Source organism: Prionailurus viverrinus, chromosome B4, assembly GCF_022837055.1.
Source record: "Prionailurus viverrinus isolate Anna chromosome B4, UM_Priviv_1.0, whole genome shotgun sequence".
NCBI classification, from domain to species: Eukaryota; Metazoa; Chordata; class Mammalia; order Carnivora; family Felidae; genus Prionailurus; species Prionailurus viverrinus.
In genome coordinates, this window is record NC_062567.1 from 72,127,424 (window position 1) to 72,144,728 (window position 17,305).

Consider the following 17,305-nt stretch of genomic DNA (forward strand, 5'->3'; position numbering starts at 1 on the left):
CCGCCCCTGCCACTCCAAGCACACTCGCGGGCGCTGCCCGTTAATGGCCGGGGGTATTCCCGAGCGGTACCCGCTGCTGGCCTCCGCCCGGGCCCCTCCGCGAGCGCTTCTGTGACCCAGAGAACCCGCGGGTCCTCGCAGCTCGTGGCGCCGGGAGAGCGGCGCTGACACGGGCGCAGTTCGGGAGGCGAGGCAGGTCTGGGCGCTTTCGCCCCGGGGCAAGCCGGAGAGTCGCCGGCCCGGGACTCTCGCCGGGTCCTCGTCCCGCCGGCTCTTTCCGGCCTCCCCCGATCCTGCCCGCGCCCTCCGCCCGGGACTCGTCTCCTCACGTCGGCTCCCCGCCCTCTCGGGAGCCTCCTCTGCCCTCGGTTCCTCCCCGCCCCTCCGGGGACCTCTCCCCCTTCCCCGTCCCTCTCCCCCACCTCACCCCCCAACCCCGGAGGCCGGGCTGGACCGGACCCAGAGCCGCCACCGCCTGCTTCTGCCATTCAATGGAGGACGGTCTGCTGGAGATCATGACCAAGGACGGCGGCGACATGCCGGCACCTCTGGAGGTGTCCACCGTGCCGGCCGTGGGGGACGTGATCTCCGGGGAGTACAACGGCGGCATGAAGGAACTGATGGAGCACCTGAAGGCCCAGCTGCAGGCCCTGTTTGAGGACGTGAGGGCCATGCGGGGGGCCCTGGACGAGCAGGCCTCGCACATCCAGGTGCTCTCGGACGACGTGTGCGCCAACCAGCGGGCCATCGTCTCCATGTGCCAGATTATGACCACGGCGCCCCGCCAGGGCGGTCTGGGCGTGGTCGGCGGCAAGGGGAGCTTCCCGGGTGCCCGCCAAGAGCCGGAGACCCCTTCGCCTGGGATCGGGGACAGCGGTTTGCTGGGTCGCGATCCCGAGGACGAGGACGACGATGAAGAAGAGGAGAAGGAGATGCCCAGCTCCGCCACACCCACTAGTCACTGTGAGCGCCCCGAGAGCCCCTGTGCTGGTCTCCTTGGGGGGGACGGGCCACTTGTGGAGCCCCTAGATCTGCCCGACATTACCCTGCTGCAGCTGGAGGGCGAGGCCTCTCTGTGAGGGGACTCCGAGGGGGCACTACTTTCCCGGGCTGGCTTTGGGTTTCCGAGTGCATGACGCGAGGGGACTGAACGGTGCGGTGCAGCATGCTTCACTCCGACCGCTGCTCATGTGGGTCAGGCAGAGAGACTCCCTCGAGGAAGGATTTATAGGGTGAAGGACTTTGGGAGCGTCAAGAATCCCTTCTGCCCAACCGAGGGACACGTAGCAAACTGCGGAAAGGTGAGGTTCCGGGAGAGGAAGCGCCCATCTCTGGACTCCCTTCCACCCCCTACCCTGCCCATTCCCCCTCCCCGGCCAACAGGAGAATCCCTGAATTGTGTAAATAAAATTCTGCTTTTTCTATTCTGAAAAAGGACTTATCTAGGACTATGGCAAATAATCTCTTAACGATTTACCTAGAAACTAAGGAATTGGGGGTACTCTGTTCTGGCAACAGAAAATTTACCCTTCTGCTGAAATCCAAGATATTCAGCGCTCTGCAGAAGCCTCTCCCCCTCACAGATCTCTGCGGCTGCTGATTGGTAAAGGAAGCTTGAGGAGGGAACTGCAGCCCTAGGAATCTAAGTGAATGGGGTTCCAAGGGCCCCTGGGCTGGGAGGAGCTGGCTATGAATGTGCATGAAGACATAATAGCTCAACCTCTAGGATTTTTGCATGCAGAGCGGATCCTGCCTTGTCACTGACTTCATCTGGGATTGCTTTATCCACTCACTGGGGCTTAGAGAACAAAGAGCCCAGTACACAGGCAGAGACTTGGGGGTGCTCAGCAGCAGCCCAGATTTAGGGGACGTTTGAGGGACTCTTGGAGGCTGCAGCCAAAAACTGTCTCTCTCCTGGCTACACCTGCTTAACTTCAGTTCCTTTTCCTGTCAATTTGTCCCTGCCCGCTGCCTCTCGGTGTTGCCTCCATAATGTCTTGTGTGTGTTACGTATGTCGACTTGTGCAGTAGTGTGTGAGCCCTGAGGGGCAGGGCTTGTGGCTCTGGTGTTAGGTTCAGGGGGCTTCAGACCCTTCTGTGAGCCCCAGGCTATCATGGCGCTTTCCCCTCTCCTTTCCTCTTTTCCCTCACAACCAGGGCATGGAGCATGTGGCTGTCCTGAGGTTCTTAACTGATGTGCCTCCCTTCCACCTCCTCGAGTAGTGACTTTGTGTGCCCTTTCTCCTCCACTGTGTATTCCTTCTCAATGCTTTCCTTGGTGTTAACCTTAATAAAGAGGCGTCATCTCCCCTCCTTGCTGACTGGTACTAGGGGGATGTCAGGGTGGGGCTTCTGGGCCCGTTACATGGACCAGGGCTTAGTTGGGACTGCACACGCCATGCCTTCCCTCCTCTCTCCTTACCTCCGGTTCCAAGGAGTTGACTGACCCTGCACTGGTCAGGACACGCACTGCCAACTCAACCTACTTTCCCTTCCATCCTGGACCTTGAACTCAAGCTGGACAGGGGAGAAGGAGAGGGTATGTGTTGAGACTCCCAAACTAACAGCAGTTTTTAGTAGCTGAACTCCAGGTGTGCAAGTGACTTCTTTTCAGTGAAGCACCTGGTCCCTGGGAGATGACTTCCGAATCTGAGTCCTGGAATGGCAGGCATGACACCTGTTCCATGGGAGGGTTAGGGATGGGGTATTGTGGGTATTGTTTGGGAGGGATTGCCCGGGATCTCTGGGAGTAGAGTGACACATCACAAAAGAAACCACAAATAACTGCCTCAGGCCTCTAGTGGAGACCGCTGGTAAGGTATTCCCTGTGGAGCTTAGACTGACATCAGCTATTGTCTGCTCCCTTGGGCAATGGAATTTCCCAAGGCTGTCCCAAACAAATTTGGGAGAAGAATGAGTTGGAATGCTCTGTGTGTGTGTGTGTGTGTGGTGTGCATGGTGTGTGTGTGTGTGTGTGTGTGTGTGTGTGTTCTTGCTACTGGTTGCTGTGGAGAGGTTGAAAGAGCACTTGAATCACAGATCTGGGTTTGAATCTCAGTTCCAACACTGAATGACTGTTTGAGACTTGGTTTACTGCTTGAGACTTAATTTCTGCATGTGTAAAATGGGGACAAGAAGTTGTTAGACCTGTAGAAATTCTTGTGCAAATGTTAGTTTTTTTATAGTTTTCTTGGGATGGGGATGGTAGTGACTGGCTCCTCTGGGAAAACAAAACTACCTTGAGAAGGTGCTAGAAGCTCTCTTTTTATATAATCCTTCCCTGTCTAATGAACTCTTTAACTTTCAGGAGAATCAAATAAAGGCGTATGATGAGATTCCCGAGGTGATATGGGCCTCATCATAAATGTCACGCAGTTACAGGCCAAAAAGATTTTCGGGGCCAGCCCTGTATACATAGGATAACCAGAGGAAGCTGTGGGTTGTTCAGTGGTTGGGGAATGTGTGCTGGGGCCCTAGAGAGGGTAGCTGAAGCATATTTGTGGGGAACTATCCCCAAAGGCTGGGAGATAGTTTCCTGTTATAGTTCCAGCATTCAACACCAATCACAATAACATCTGTCACTTACTGAGCATTCACAGTGTGCCAGACACTGTTCACTTTTATCTCCAACAAGAAGTAAGCACTATTTTTAGTCTCACTTAACAGTTTCAGAAACAGACGCCAAGACTTTCTCAAGGTCACACAGCTAGTGCTTGGCTTAGCTTAGCTGGCTTTAAAGAACGAGGACTTAAACCCAGGTCTTCTGACTTAAAGAACCCTAAATTGGAACTGCTGTGTTAATTGCTCTGTTATTTAGATCTTCAGGCCCCTTATTTCCCCAGTCAAGAGTCTCAGAGTCCTGAAAAGGAAATAGCATTAGGTTTGGTCTCTTGTCATCTTCTCAGAATAAGAAATGGAAGTTCAAGTTTTGGTTAGTGGCTCTCATCAGAGTCTAGTGGACGATAACATAATGATGGCACTGAGAAGATGGCCTTCTGAACCTGCTTCTTGAGAGGAAGGAGCCAATGCTCCCGGGTATTCCCCGACATGGCTTCATTCTTGTGTCTCTTTCCTGTGTCCTGTGGCTCAGATTCTGCAGAGTCTGACAGGAATCACAAGCAGTTTAGCCCATTAGGCTCTATAGGTCTGGTTGAGCTCTTTACCGTTTGGCTCCATTTCAGTTCTCCTTCCTATGCCCACTGTCCTAAACGTGTCATAAGTCCTTTAGCCCTGGGCCTCCTAAAAGTTCTCCAGCTATTCCTCCCAAGTCCAGATTAAAATCTCCCCAGAAAAAAACAGTCCTTCAGCTTTTTAAAGTCACCTGCACCAGCATCTCCTGGGGGGGGGGGGCGGTTAGCACAGTTGTTCCCCCATCATCTTATTTCTCCCTAGTCCCTATCCTCCTCTTGCATTTCTCCTTTGGGATGCTCCTGATGAGTGAGTTTCAGGTGAGATTCCTAACCTGGGACTCATGGACAGGGTCCCTGTTGAACTTCGCCGGGACACAGCTTCTTGAAATTGAATGCAAAATTCTGTAAGTATCAATATTCCTTAGAGAGATCTGTTGTTTCAATGTAATTCTTAAAGGTAAGAATTAAGTAAAAAAGAATCACTGAGCTAAAGAATAATGAGGCTTTTTAACTTGAAAAATACCAAAGAAGAAATCACCCTGCCGAACTGGTACTGTATTGCACCTTTGCCTCCTGGGACCTCCAGAGTATTTCCTACTTTGAATTGAAATCTTCACATAAATCTGATTATTCACCACCTATGCAACAAGTTCAAATTATATCAACACACATTAAAATGTGCTAAGAATCCTGTCTCCCATTATTTCCAAGTCTTCTCATACTTGGGAGTTTGCCAGAGCACTGCTGATGTGTAAAGGTGAGGAGATGCACCCTGTCCCCCCAAAGCTTTGTGCTGCACTTTATGTTGGGGCCTAACATGGCACTGCATGTAACTCACCATAACTCTGTTGCTGCGGATATTGATTTCTAAGGGAAACCTCTCAGAGTTAGTTCTTAATCTCAAAATGAAAAGACCTACGATTTCATAGAAATAAGGTACAACTTGAGCCTGGTACAACTAAACTCTGTTCTAGAGAAATAATAATAATTATTGTTATTTTTAAGTGTTGATTTGTTTTAAGAGAGAGCAAGCACGAGAGAGCATGGACATGTGAGCGGAGGAGGGGCAGAGAGAGAGGGAGAGAGGGAATCCCAAGCAGGCTCTGCACTGTCAGTGCAAAACCTGATGCTGGACTCGATCCCACGAACTGGGAGATCATGACCTGAGCTGAAATCAACTTGGATGCTTAATTGACTGAGCCACCGAGGCACTCCAATACTTATTTTTATAAGAGATGCAAAATGGCCTCCAACATAAATATGCATTTTTATGTGTTACCACAGACTATGGTCTCTGCTTGATATGTGTAATGAAATGGCTCACTTAGAAGTTTTCCCAGAACTAAGAAACAGTTCTTTCCCCAATATACTCAATTTTATACTTCTCGCAAGACAGAAAACTGCATCTTTGCAAAGGCAGGTTTTCCTAGGCACCTTTCCACAGGTACATGCCTAGGGATAGAAATTCAGCCAAAATACTCTGTGACAGTAAGCAATTATATAGAAGTACAAAAGGAGTATTCTTGAATCTTTTATCCCAACTACCACTTCCCCCCAACTTCTAGATTGTCCCCAGAAGGTAAATTCCCTCACAGAAGCACAGCCTCTCTGCTTGGAAGCACTGTGCTTGTGGAAGGAAGTCGGCTCTGTAAATAATGCTGTCATGGTGCCACCTGGCGAGGAATAGGGACATTACAAGGAGACCCTCTGAATTTATGGCTTTCAATTCAGCAAGCCCTACCAAATGCTTACTAAAGGCCTGGCTCTTTGCCAAATAGTGGGTGGCAGGGGAAGCTGAATAAATAGAATGTATTTGAACAATATAAAAACCAACTGCAATAAACTCCTAACTGGTCTCCCCTGGCCTCTCACATACCTATAATCCTGAAGGTAAGTCTTCCTAAACCACAGCTCTGAACATTTATCCTCCTCAGAAATCTACATCATGTCCCTATTACTTCTTGAATTAAGTATAAAATCCAGTGGTTGTAGGGAGTCAAGGTCCCCTTGGATAAGGCCCTGGCATACTTTTTTTTAACCCATACATTTATTTCCCAGGTACGCTTTCTAGCCATCATTCCATCTTTGGAAGTCTGTATCATCCAGTCAGCTAGAAATGATTCCCAAGGGTATCCCAGTTCTTTTAATCTTTGGATGAGTAGACTGGACGAGTCCCTCCTGGCCCTTGACTCCATTTCTCTTAGTCATTCTTCCCAAGTGCAGTCAGATGCAAATCTCTCCTCTAGAAAAGGGATTTCTGCAGCCTTGGTCACCTGTACCAGCTTCTCATGGGGTCTGGGAAGGCTGCTTTTCCCTCTTCTCTCTCTTATGCTACCTGCAAATGGTTAAGTCCCCAGAAGGGGTATGTAAAACTTTTTGATTATTAATTTGTGCTTTTATTTCTAGGAATTCAATTCATTGCTTTCGTCCAATTCTTAAAGAGACCTATAAAACGGAAAGGTTAAACAAACCCTGTAGTCAAAATAAGTTATTTGCCATTCCCCAGAAATTCCCACTTTCCCACATCTGATTCTTTGCTCATTCTCTTTACTCTTCCTGCTCCATTCTGTCTCTGCCAGTTGGAATCCTACCAGTTCTTTGAGGTCCTTCTCAAATGCTACTTCCTTCATGGAGTCTTTCCTAATGTGATCTCTTCCTCCTTTAAATATCTAAATCTTTTATTTTAAACTTTTAAAAATGTTTATTATTTTTTTTTTTTTTGAGAGAGAGAGGCAGACAGAGCATGAGCAGGGGAGCAGAGAGAGAGGGAGACACAGAATCCCAAGCAGGCTCCAGGCTCCAAGCTGTCAGAACAGAGCTGGACTCAGGGCTTGAACCCACAAACCGTGCGATCATGACCTGAGTTGAAGTCAGAAGCTTAACTGACTGAGCCACCCAGGCACCTCATGAATATCCAAATCTTTTTGTTGGTACTTCTTTTGGGGATAATTATTATATTTTCCTTACTTCTATTGTTTATTTACTCACTTCTGTTATTTATGTGCTTGTTATTCCCCCTTCCAGACTATGAATATCTTGAGGGCTGGAACTTCTTTCTAATTTTTATATTCTCTTAAGTATTTACCATATGTTATTGACTTTAAGGCATCAATTGTGACACATAATTATTTTAGGTGCCATTAAGAAAGAAAAAAACCACTTCCAATTAAACTTTCACTATGCTTTATCAATTTTATTTAAAAATTTTATTCTGTTTAAAAAGTTTATTTAGAAAGACTTATTTAGAAAGAGACAGGTTTTTTTTTTTATCACTCCAAAGCACACAAATATAATTTAAAGTCATTATGGTATTCTTATAATTTCTTCATATTGAGTCTGACACTTCTGAATCACTTTTGACTCAAGGTTGTTGATGTCTGTTATTTTTCCAAACATTATATTCTCTGGGTCATTTTGAGTGTTAGCGAAGCAGCATTTCTTAAAAAGAGAGCTTCCCTATTGTTTCTGGCAATTTATTCCAGGCCAAAAAAATCTATTCTGCAAGTTTTAAAGCTGGAACTTTTTGATCTTGCCAGAAAGTGTTCAAGGAATATTTTCAGACAACAACCAGAACTAATATTCCTTCAAATGGTCCTTGAATAGTCATTTAACTGAAACATCAAGGGGTTGTAGATTTCCAGTCATACCACCTAGAATAACAACTAGGCCCAGGCATGTGTAGGCAATGACAACAATGTCATGACTGCTGCTTGGCCAACAGTAATTGTAAGCTGACACTGATTACTGATTATGAGACACATCCCATTTCAGAAGTGTTAAAATGGGGGAGTGGGAAGTATATTTGGAATTGATGAAATCAGTAGCATGGGAACTTCCTTATAATCAGAAATAAATGTTTGAGCCTTAAATATAGAATTAAAAAAAATACAGAATTTTAGAACTGGTAATAAAAAAATATGTCCCCATCTCTTAGAATCTTCAAAAGTGTTACTGCTGAAAGAAATCTTAGTGATGATCATATAGCCATTTTATTTATTTATGTGTTATTTTTATTTTATTTTAGAGAAAGAGAGAGAGCACAAACATGAGCAGGGGAGAGGGGTGGAGGGAGAGAGAGGGTGAGAGAGAGAGAAAGAGAGAGTCTTAAGTCCATGCTTAGCATGGAGCCCAACGTGGGGCTCATTCCCATGACGCTGGGATCATGACCTGAGCCAAAATCAAGGGTTGGATGATCAACTGACTGAGCCACCCAGGCACCCCAATATAACCATTTTATGTATAACTCAGATGTCTGAAGAGGCTGCTATGTCCCTTAGAGATCTGATTAAATTTGGTCCAAATTCAAATGCCAAAATCTGGGAATTCCACAGGATTCCATACATGCCTGTAGCATCTTATGGTTTATTTTCCTTTTGCTTCTTTCTGCATCCACAATCCTGAGTCCACGCAAGCTGCCTCAGTTTGACTTCTTGTCAGCTCTGGGACACATAAAACAGCCCTTTCACTGGTTTCAATAACAAATATAACCTTACTAGGCACTGAAAAATTTTTACTGTAGACTTGAATAAAAAAAGATGAGGGAGAAGTGATCACAAGGAGAGTTCCCATTGAGGAGTTTATGCCTTTCACAGGTTCCTCTACCCTATCCTTCCTTTACTCTCCTCTTCCTCCTGCCTGCTCCAGAGTAACAAGCAAATTCTTTCTCTTATTTTGAGAAAAATAGTTTCTCTCCCATTTAGTGCCTGGATGAGAGAAATTTACCTTATTCTACTCCAAGCACTTTATAAAAAAGTGTAGTCTCCTGCAGTGAATATATGATGCCATTGCATATAACTAAAGAAATAGATGATATGACATACCCAAGGTTGCATAGTTAATGACAATATCAGAACCAGAACTCTGTCTAAATTATATAGATCAGTGTTGTTTTTTTAACCCATTAAATGGTACTGCACATTTCTCTGCTACAAGTAGTTCTTTTTTAATGTTTATTTGTTTTTTGAGGGGGGGAGGGACAGAGAGAGATGGAAACAAAGAATCTGAAGCAGGCTCTAACCCATGAACCACAAGATCATGACCTAAGCTGAAGTAGGATTCTCAACTGACTGAGCCACCCACGTGCCCCATCTCTGCTATTAGTAGTTATAATATACGAACTGGTGGTTCAGCTTCAATAATAAAAAGGGCAAGTCAACATTCCTTTAGAGCAGGTGAATAATTCTTATAAGCATGAAGGAAAAAGACACCCAAGAAGGAAACCATGACTGAGTCAATTTGCCAACAAGTATTTACCAACTGCCTACTATGTATCATAGAAGGTGGTAGGCACTGGGGCAGACTCTAAGAAGTCATGGTCTCTGCCCTTAAGTTTCTCATAGTCTAATGATAAGGGAATGGTGTGCTCTCGAATTGGGAGAGAGTACTTCACAGAATATTGAAGGGAAAATCTGTTTTCTTTGAGCGTTGTCAACTGAATTAAGGGTACCTCAATTTTAAAATGGAAATGGTGTGTATGTGTGTGATGGGGGCCAAGGGGTGGGGGAAACAAGGTAAAATGGAGAGGACAAAAGTAAAGAAATGCTGAGAAAACCCACAAAAATTTATCGTACAGAGGACATCAAGTACAACATTGGAAGAAAAGCAGTAGCTGAGCTGGCATCTCATACTTCTCTGGAAAAAGTAAGTAGAAAGAGGTTGGGGAAAAATACTTATGGCCTCTACACCCGTGCACAAAGTACAGGTAATATACAAATAGAACTTGAGATTTCGTACAATGAGAAAAATAAATTCTCACAGATATAAAGAAACTTGGTAGGGTAGGACTCATGTCTGGGACACGGCAGTGAGAAAAGGTGCGGTACATTGTTCCAAATAAACAATTGGGATCTGATGTGCAGCTGGAAAGGAATTGGCAGTCATGTGATACACACCACATATATGTGGGAACATAAGCAGCTTCTTTGCTGTGATCTACAGAAAGTCAGCCCCTGCTCTTAGCATTTATAAAATTCAGAAAGGAAAAGAGGAAGAAAAAGTGTAGGGAATGGAAGAAGGAAAGAGACATAAGAAAGTAAGCGGAGGAATACAATAAAAAACAAAGAAAATGGTAAAAGAGTAGCACTTTACATCATGAAGACAGTCATATGGGATTTTATATCCTTGAGAGTGGAAACAGGAAATGAATTATTTAGGTGAAGGTAAAGGAGAGGAAAAGAAGCAATATTATTGTAAAAATGTGCTAGATTCCACCAAAACAGATGAACTGGATTATAGATCCCAGGAACAAATTATGAAACTGGCACAAAGAAGTTCCAGAAGTGAGGGGAAGTTGATTTAATGTAATAGAATCCTTCAGAAGGAAGAAGATGGCAGAGGAAAGATGATTCTGGGTCAGATTCTGACCCACAAAGATCGAATTGATTGGTGAAATGAGGGTGAGGAAAATATTGAAAGTAACTATTGCATTTTGGTTCTTCTGATAGCCAAGGAAATAAGGTAAGAGGTAGTCCAGGGCTACTGGAAGCCTGACTTCAAGTAACTAGAAGGTATGATTTTTATAGCCTGCAACTCTATACGGGGAAAACGCTCAAAGAAGATGGCGTTCTCTTAAGAATAAAATTTAGTCAGTACAATTGCTTTGGAGTCCAATGAAGAAGACTGGAATGAATGATCACAGGGACCTTGCCAATGAACTCAGATTTAGAGATGTCAGGCAGAGAGTAAGCATAACTAAGAGAGTAGTCCATATATTTCAATACTTTCAAATGCACAAAGTATAAGGCAAAAAAACTGGGGGATTTGATTACAAAATAAAGATTTGTGTTCTACAAAGGCCAACATGGACAAAGCTAATAGGTAGATGGCAGAATAAGAAACTATTTGCTTTGTCTAAAACTGACAAGGATATGGGGCGCCTGGGTGGCGCAGTCGGTTAAGCGTCCGACTTCAGCCAGGTCGCGATCTCGCGGTCCGTGGGTTCGAGCCCCATCGGGCTCTGGGCTGACAGCCCGGAGCCTGGAGCCTGTTTCCGATTCTGTGTCTCCCTCTCTCTCTGCCCCTCCCCCGTTCATGCTCTGTCTCTCTCTGTCCCAAAAATAAAGAAAAAACGTTGAAAAAAAAAATTAAAAATAAATAAATAAAACTGACAAGGATATAATAGCCTTAGAATAGATATGGTTCTCCTACAAATGAACAGCAACCAGATAGAAAAAAAAAAGGTGCAAAAGATATCAATAGGCAATTTAAAAAATAGGAAAAAGCTAATATGCATATAGAAATTTGATCAAAACCATCAATAATCAAAAGCACATTGAACCAACAATAATATATTAGGTTATACCTATCACACCAGCAAAAATTAGAAATCTAGAGAGTTACAGATGTCAGGGATGTGGAAATCTGCTACAAGATTGGTTTCACCACTTCTGGAAAGCAAGCTGGCATTACTTGGACACATTAAATAGATTCATACCCTATAACCCTGTAATCTCTCTCTTAAGTAACATAAAACAAATTCTTTACAAGTTCAGAAGGGGGCTAATAAGAGGATGTTCATTGCAGAGTTATTTGCAGAGTTATTTGTAGTGAAGTGGAGCTGGGGGCAATGTGGGTGTTCATCACTGGAGTAGTGGAGAAGTACAACATGGCAAATGCACACCATGGCATCAGTGTGAAAGAACAGATTAAATGTTAGCATATGGCAAGATGGATGGAGATGAAAAACAGTGCTTAGTGAAAAATGTAAGACACAGAATGAGACCTATAACTCAGTAGCTTTGGAATACATTTAAAAATACATGCCTACCAAATAATAACTATTTTCTAAGAACACATTTAAACAGAAATATACACACTAAACACATCAGAAAATTGCCTATTGTTGGGGAAGAATGGGAGTGGAGATAGAATGTAAAGATGGAATAAAGAAATAAAGACATAAAACAAGAGGGTTTTTCCTTGCAGGCACAATGATGGCGTATCATGAACTGAGGAGTATGATGAAGTCAATCCTTCAAGGAACAAAAACTTCAAAACAAAACACAGGAAAACACAAACACAAATTTATCAGCACTAAACCATGAACAGAATAGCACTTAGAGAAGAAAAAGCCGAAATGAGGAAAAACTTGTAAAAATACTGACAGCAAAATAGGCTTGTTATTCCAAAAAAGAAATACAAAGAATTGATACCTTTGATGCTCAGAACACATGGGGTGCTATATACATTTTTGGAGACACTGATTTTAGATGTTTGAAATACCTCATCTCATTTAATCCCCATAACCACATGAGGTAGATATCTTAGAACTTTTTTGGTTGCAAGAAATGTAAACCTATCTATAATAATTTTGAGGGAAAAAAGTTTATTATAAAGACGCCAGGTTATCTCCAAAACCCAAGAGCAAAAATGCAATTGGCCCTCCAAGGTTGACGAAACCAGGGCAACCATTATCTCAGGCTCTTTCTCTGAAGGTATGGTTTTCTATCTTTGCTTCTCTCTGTCCTCCGACTTCAATCTATTCTCCCTACCTGCCAATTTTCTTTGCTTCTTCACATACGTGGAAGAAGACAATGGCTCCATATCTGAGTATCTGCCTGTTCCAGACCCAAAGTGGGTATATCTGCTGCATACCAATTCCAAATTCCTAGGAAAGAGGACTTAATCAATCTAGCTTTGCTGCACTGATTGTGGTGATAATGAGGTGTGGTGTTCCATAGTACTAACTTGACTGCCAGGGCTCACCTCAGTGGGAGAAGAAGAAGGTTCTTGGAGAATGGGCTGAGTGCCATAGCACCCTCTAAAGTATCTCCCATGGCCAATAGGACTGTGGAATATTTGCCAAACAAATGAATAATTGAATGACATAAAACTCAGCTTTCTCTAACTTCAAAGCCCATTCTCTTTGTACTACATCATACAGCCTCCAAAATGTTTCCATTTGAAAAAAACTGATTTCATTACCTCTGTAAAAGAGAATGGTCTTATATTAGGTATCTCCAGAAACCAGATGGCATATTCAAATTAGGATAGTTTGGGGAATTTCATAAAGGTTTATTTATAACGGTGTGGGTAGGTTGTAGGGAAATTGCAAAGGAGCTACAGTACCCCAAATCTGGTATTAGAGGGGCTAAGCCTGAAGAGGTAATGGGAGATGCAGTTCCACCACTTAGAAACAGATAACTAGGTAGAGAAGGCTACAATGACAAGAGCTGAGATCTTACCTAAAGGGACTCAAGTGAGCTTGCCACAATGCCACAGGGAAAGAGCCAGAGGATTAAATAGCCTAACCTCACATTCCTACTTCCCTCTAATCTTCTGCCTATACTACTCATTGGCTGAACCCAATAGAAAGCCAGGGGTCAGGGGATCTGTTGACCTGGTTCCATGCAGGTCAGCCTCCCAAGCCCAGAGCTGGGTAAAGACGGCCAGGAATTGATCTGCAGAGGCAAAGAGATATCTAGGCCTGTAGGCTAGAAAATAAAAACAAACGTGCAATCAAATTGGAAGTCCAAAAAGATAAGACTTTAAGAGTTCCCTATAGAGGATCTAGACATGTTTAATTTTCATGTCCTGGGTAAGCCATATTTCTAGATATTAAAGTGAATATTTAGCTTAAGTCACTAATGATGAATGCCTCAGGGGCTTCCTTGGGGGGTTCAAGGCTCTGGACACTCCCTCTCCACTCCTACTAGAAGAGTTTTGCTATTTTGGTTTAAAACATCAGGATTCTGCTACGTTGAGAAAATAGCGCTACAACACCTCCAGGTACTATGCTAAGGACGCATAAATGAATCATATATCAGTGGGGAAGACAGAGAAGTAAAGAAGTAAGAGTACAGTGTTAGGAAAATGCGTTGGTTATGAAGGGAACCCAAATAAAGTCCAATGAATCCAGAAAGGGGAAGGAGTCAAGGAAGGCTTCCTGGAGTAACTGCAAAGGGAGGTAAAGAAGTTCCGAAGACACCGGCGTTGTCTAGAAGGGAGGAGGAGCCCAACAATTATTCACTATCACCTGAAAATATCGAAGCTACAGATCGGTGGACTAGGCTAGGAGGTAGGAGGACTCGACGTGATAGGCAAAGATCTATGCTCAGCCCAGCCTCCAGCCTTGCTCCGCCCCCATCCCATCCCATCCCATCCCATCCCAGAGCATCCCATCCTCCACCAAAGGGGAGCGGCATTTCAGCATTTCCACTCAGCTGGGAGGGTATTCCAAACCCCAGAGACGCAGCTACCGCGGGGCGCGGCTGCTGCCTAGTCTCCCAGAATAGCTCGTGTTCCCGGGAGGTCTTCAGGTTAGCGCAATCCCGCCCCAGCGCGGCCAAGAAGACGCTCATTGGCTGCCATAACGGTGATCCGAGAAGTTGGGGAAGGGTGATTGGCCGCAGGTTTGTTTTGTTTGTTTGTTTAGTGCTGACCACGCCCATCTTCTTTACCCTCCGCAATCGGGTCAGGGCCCAAAGCCTCATGGGTAGTTTGGGCATGCTAGATTGGGAAACATGGCGTCGGTTTTAGGAGGGATCCTGAAGGCGGGAAGAGCTGGAACCAGAGCTAGAATTCCTGGGTTCCCTCCCCACGTTTTCAGGGCCTGGGCTGAACTGTGGTAACCTTAGAGGCTTGTCGTGCATCCTCCCGCGACAAGTGGTTTTGCATACGGATAGTGAGGGGGCTGGGACGAGACGGTCATTTCGGAGTGATTTCTGGTTGTTGCATTTACGTGCGTTTTCGCAGTCGCTGGGGGCTTTTCGTGTGCCTCCCGGGCTCAGGAACCGGGGCAGAGGCTGAAGCAGGAGACACCACCAAGGCGTCGGCTTCTCTGGCGTTGGAGCGCTGCCTCCGTGCCCCTGCCCCTGCAAGGTCCGTTGGTACCCCAACCTCCCAGAGCCCGGGTCCTTGAATGAGAAAGTGCTCGCCCTTGAGAAGACAGTTTAGGTCGCTCATCCCGATTTTACAACATTCCTGGCCATACTCACCCTCCACCTTCCACGTTGAAAGCATTTCAACAAGGAATCAGGCAGTTCGTTATACCTGGAGTTACTCAACCCCAGCTTCTAGCCTCCCCGCCCCACCCCACCCCACTTTACAATTCACTGCTTATTCTTTAAGGCTTAGTTCTAATACCATCTCCTCAGTATAAAGCCTGCTCCATTCTTTGGGACAGTTATTCAGTTACATCCTTAGGCTAAATGTGAATGCCATTTGAAATGTGTGATTTTGAACAAATTAACCTCTATGAGCCCCAGTTTTGCCTCTTAAAATGGAGGTAATGTACTTCCAGGGTATTGTGAAGATCAAATGTAGGGCTGTTAGAACATAAGTGCTTGATAAATGTGAGCTGCTGTTATTATCTGCCCTCCCAACATACTTTGTATAGGCCCCTTATAACGTTTGTTCTTTATATTACCATTAATATATTATATTATATTGCCCTATTAAACTTTGAGCTTAAAAACCAGAACTGTGTCTTGTTACAATGTCAGCGTACAACAGTGTTGGGCAAATAGTAAAGCCAAGAAATTTCTTGGAAACTTTGCAAAAAGCACCCTGTTCTTTTCCTTTCTTATTTTTTGTTTGTTTCTCTTAAAGCCTCTTTGAGACAGGAATTCTCAAACTTGGAGAAGAAGCTGAGATCCTAGGGGGAAGAATAAGCACTTCTTTTGTTCTCCATGGTGACCACGAAGGCCCTATCCTTTCCCTTTCTGCTTGACAATTTTAGACAGGTTTCATCTTTTTTTTTTTTTTTTTTTTTTTTTTTTTTTTTAAAAGTGACTTTCTTTTATTAGATAAAAATAGGAAAATCTGGAGGGGAAAAATCATCTATAATTCCACCTCCTTAACACAACTATTTCCATGTTTGCCTATTTTTTCTGGTTCTTATGGATGTACCTGTATATTTGAAGCATTTTGAAAATGATTTAATATATTGTTTGCATCCCTTTCTGAGCATTTTGCCCTTGCCTTTGTGTGGCTGAGATGTCCATCCATTTGGCTGAGAGAAATACTGGGATTTGCTATAAAAGGGAATGAAAGGGGAGGAGGATGAAGATCCTGCCTCTGATCTGAAAAATAGATTTAAACAATAACGTAACATTACAAGCCAGGCTATTATTTTGAGTTTTCCAAATACTTCATTCTCTGCCTTTTCAAAGTGGGAGCCTAGAGTTCACAGAGTTCTGTAGTGAAGAGAAAATTCTGCTTTGGCCTATGACAGTGCAGCCAAGAAGTGTGCTGCTTGATGGTCGAAGTAAAAGGAGGAAGTAAAAGAAAAGCTCCTTCCTTCCTACTTCTTGAGTATGATGGGAAGAAGGAAAAACAGCGTCAAGTGGAGGAAACAAGGCTCATTTCTGTGTCCCAACTTCCAGACTTTTTTTTTTTTTTTTTACACTTATTTATTTTTGAGAGACAGAGAGAGACAGCATGAACCAGGGAGGGGCAGAGGGAGAGGGAGACACAGAATCCGAAGCAGGCTCCAGGCTCTGAGCTGTCAGCACAGAGCCCGATGCGGGGCTCGAACTCATGAACGCGGAGATGATGACTTGAACTGAAGTCCAAACTTCAGTCCGACTGAGGCACTCAGGGGCCCCAAACTTTTTTTTTTTTTTTTTTTTTTTCTGAAATTTATTGACAAATTGGTTTCCATACAACACCCAGTGCTCATCCCAAAAGGTGCCCTCCTCAATACCCATCACCCACCCTCTCCTCCCTCCCACCCCCCATCAACCCTCAGTTTGTTCTCAGTTTTTAACAGTCTCTTATGCTTTGGCTCTCTCCCTTTCTAACCTCTTTTTTTTTTTTTTCCTTCCCCTCCCCCATGGGTTCCTGTTAAGTTTCTCAGGATCCACATAAGAGTGAGACCATATGGTATCTGTCTTTCTCTGTATGGCTTATTTCACTTAGCATCACACTCTCCAGTTCCATCCACGTTGCTACAAAAGGCCATATTTCATTTTTTCTCATTGCCATGTAATATTCCATTGTGTATATAAACCACAATTTCTTTATCCATTCATCAGTTGATGGACATTTAGGCTCTTTCCATAATTTGGCTATTGTTGAGAGTGCTGCTATGAACATTGGGGTACAAGTGGCCCTATGCATCAGTGCTCCTGTATCCCTTGGATAAATTCCTAGCAGTGCTATTGCTGGGTCATAGGGTAGGTCTATTTTTAATTTTCTGAGGAACCTCCACACTGCTTTCCAGAGCGGCTGCACCA

The 17,305-nt window shown here is 44.2% G+C and overlaps 1 protein-coding gene across 1 annotated transcript; it reads left to right on the forward strand.

Moving 5' to 3' along the window:
• The first annotated feature begins 5 nt into the window (after positions 1-5).
• CCDC184 (coiled-coil domain containing 184) lies at positions 6-1,443 on the forward strand. The gene has a single exon (XM_047865249.1). The coding sequence runs from the start codon at positions 492-494 to the stop codon at positions 1,077-1,079; it is 588 nt and encodes a 195-aa protein (XP_047721205.1). The 5' UTR covers positions 6-491; the 3' UTR covers positions 1,080-1,443.
• Positions 1,444-17,305: the final 15,862 nt, after the last annotated feature.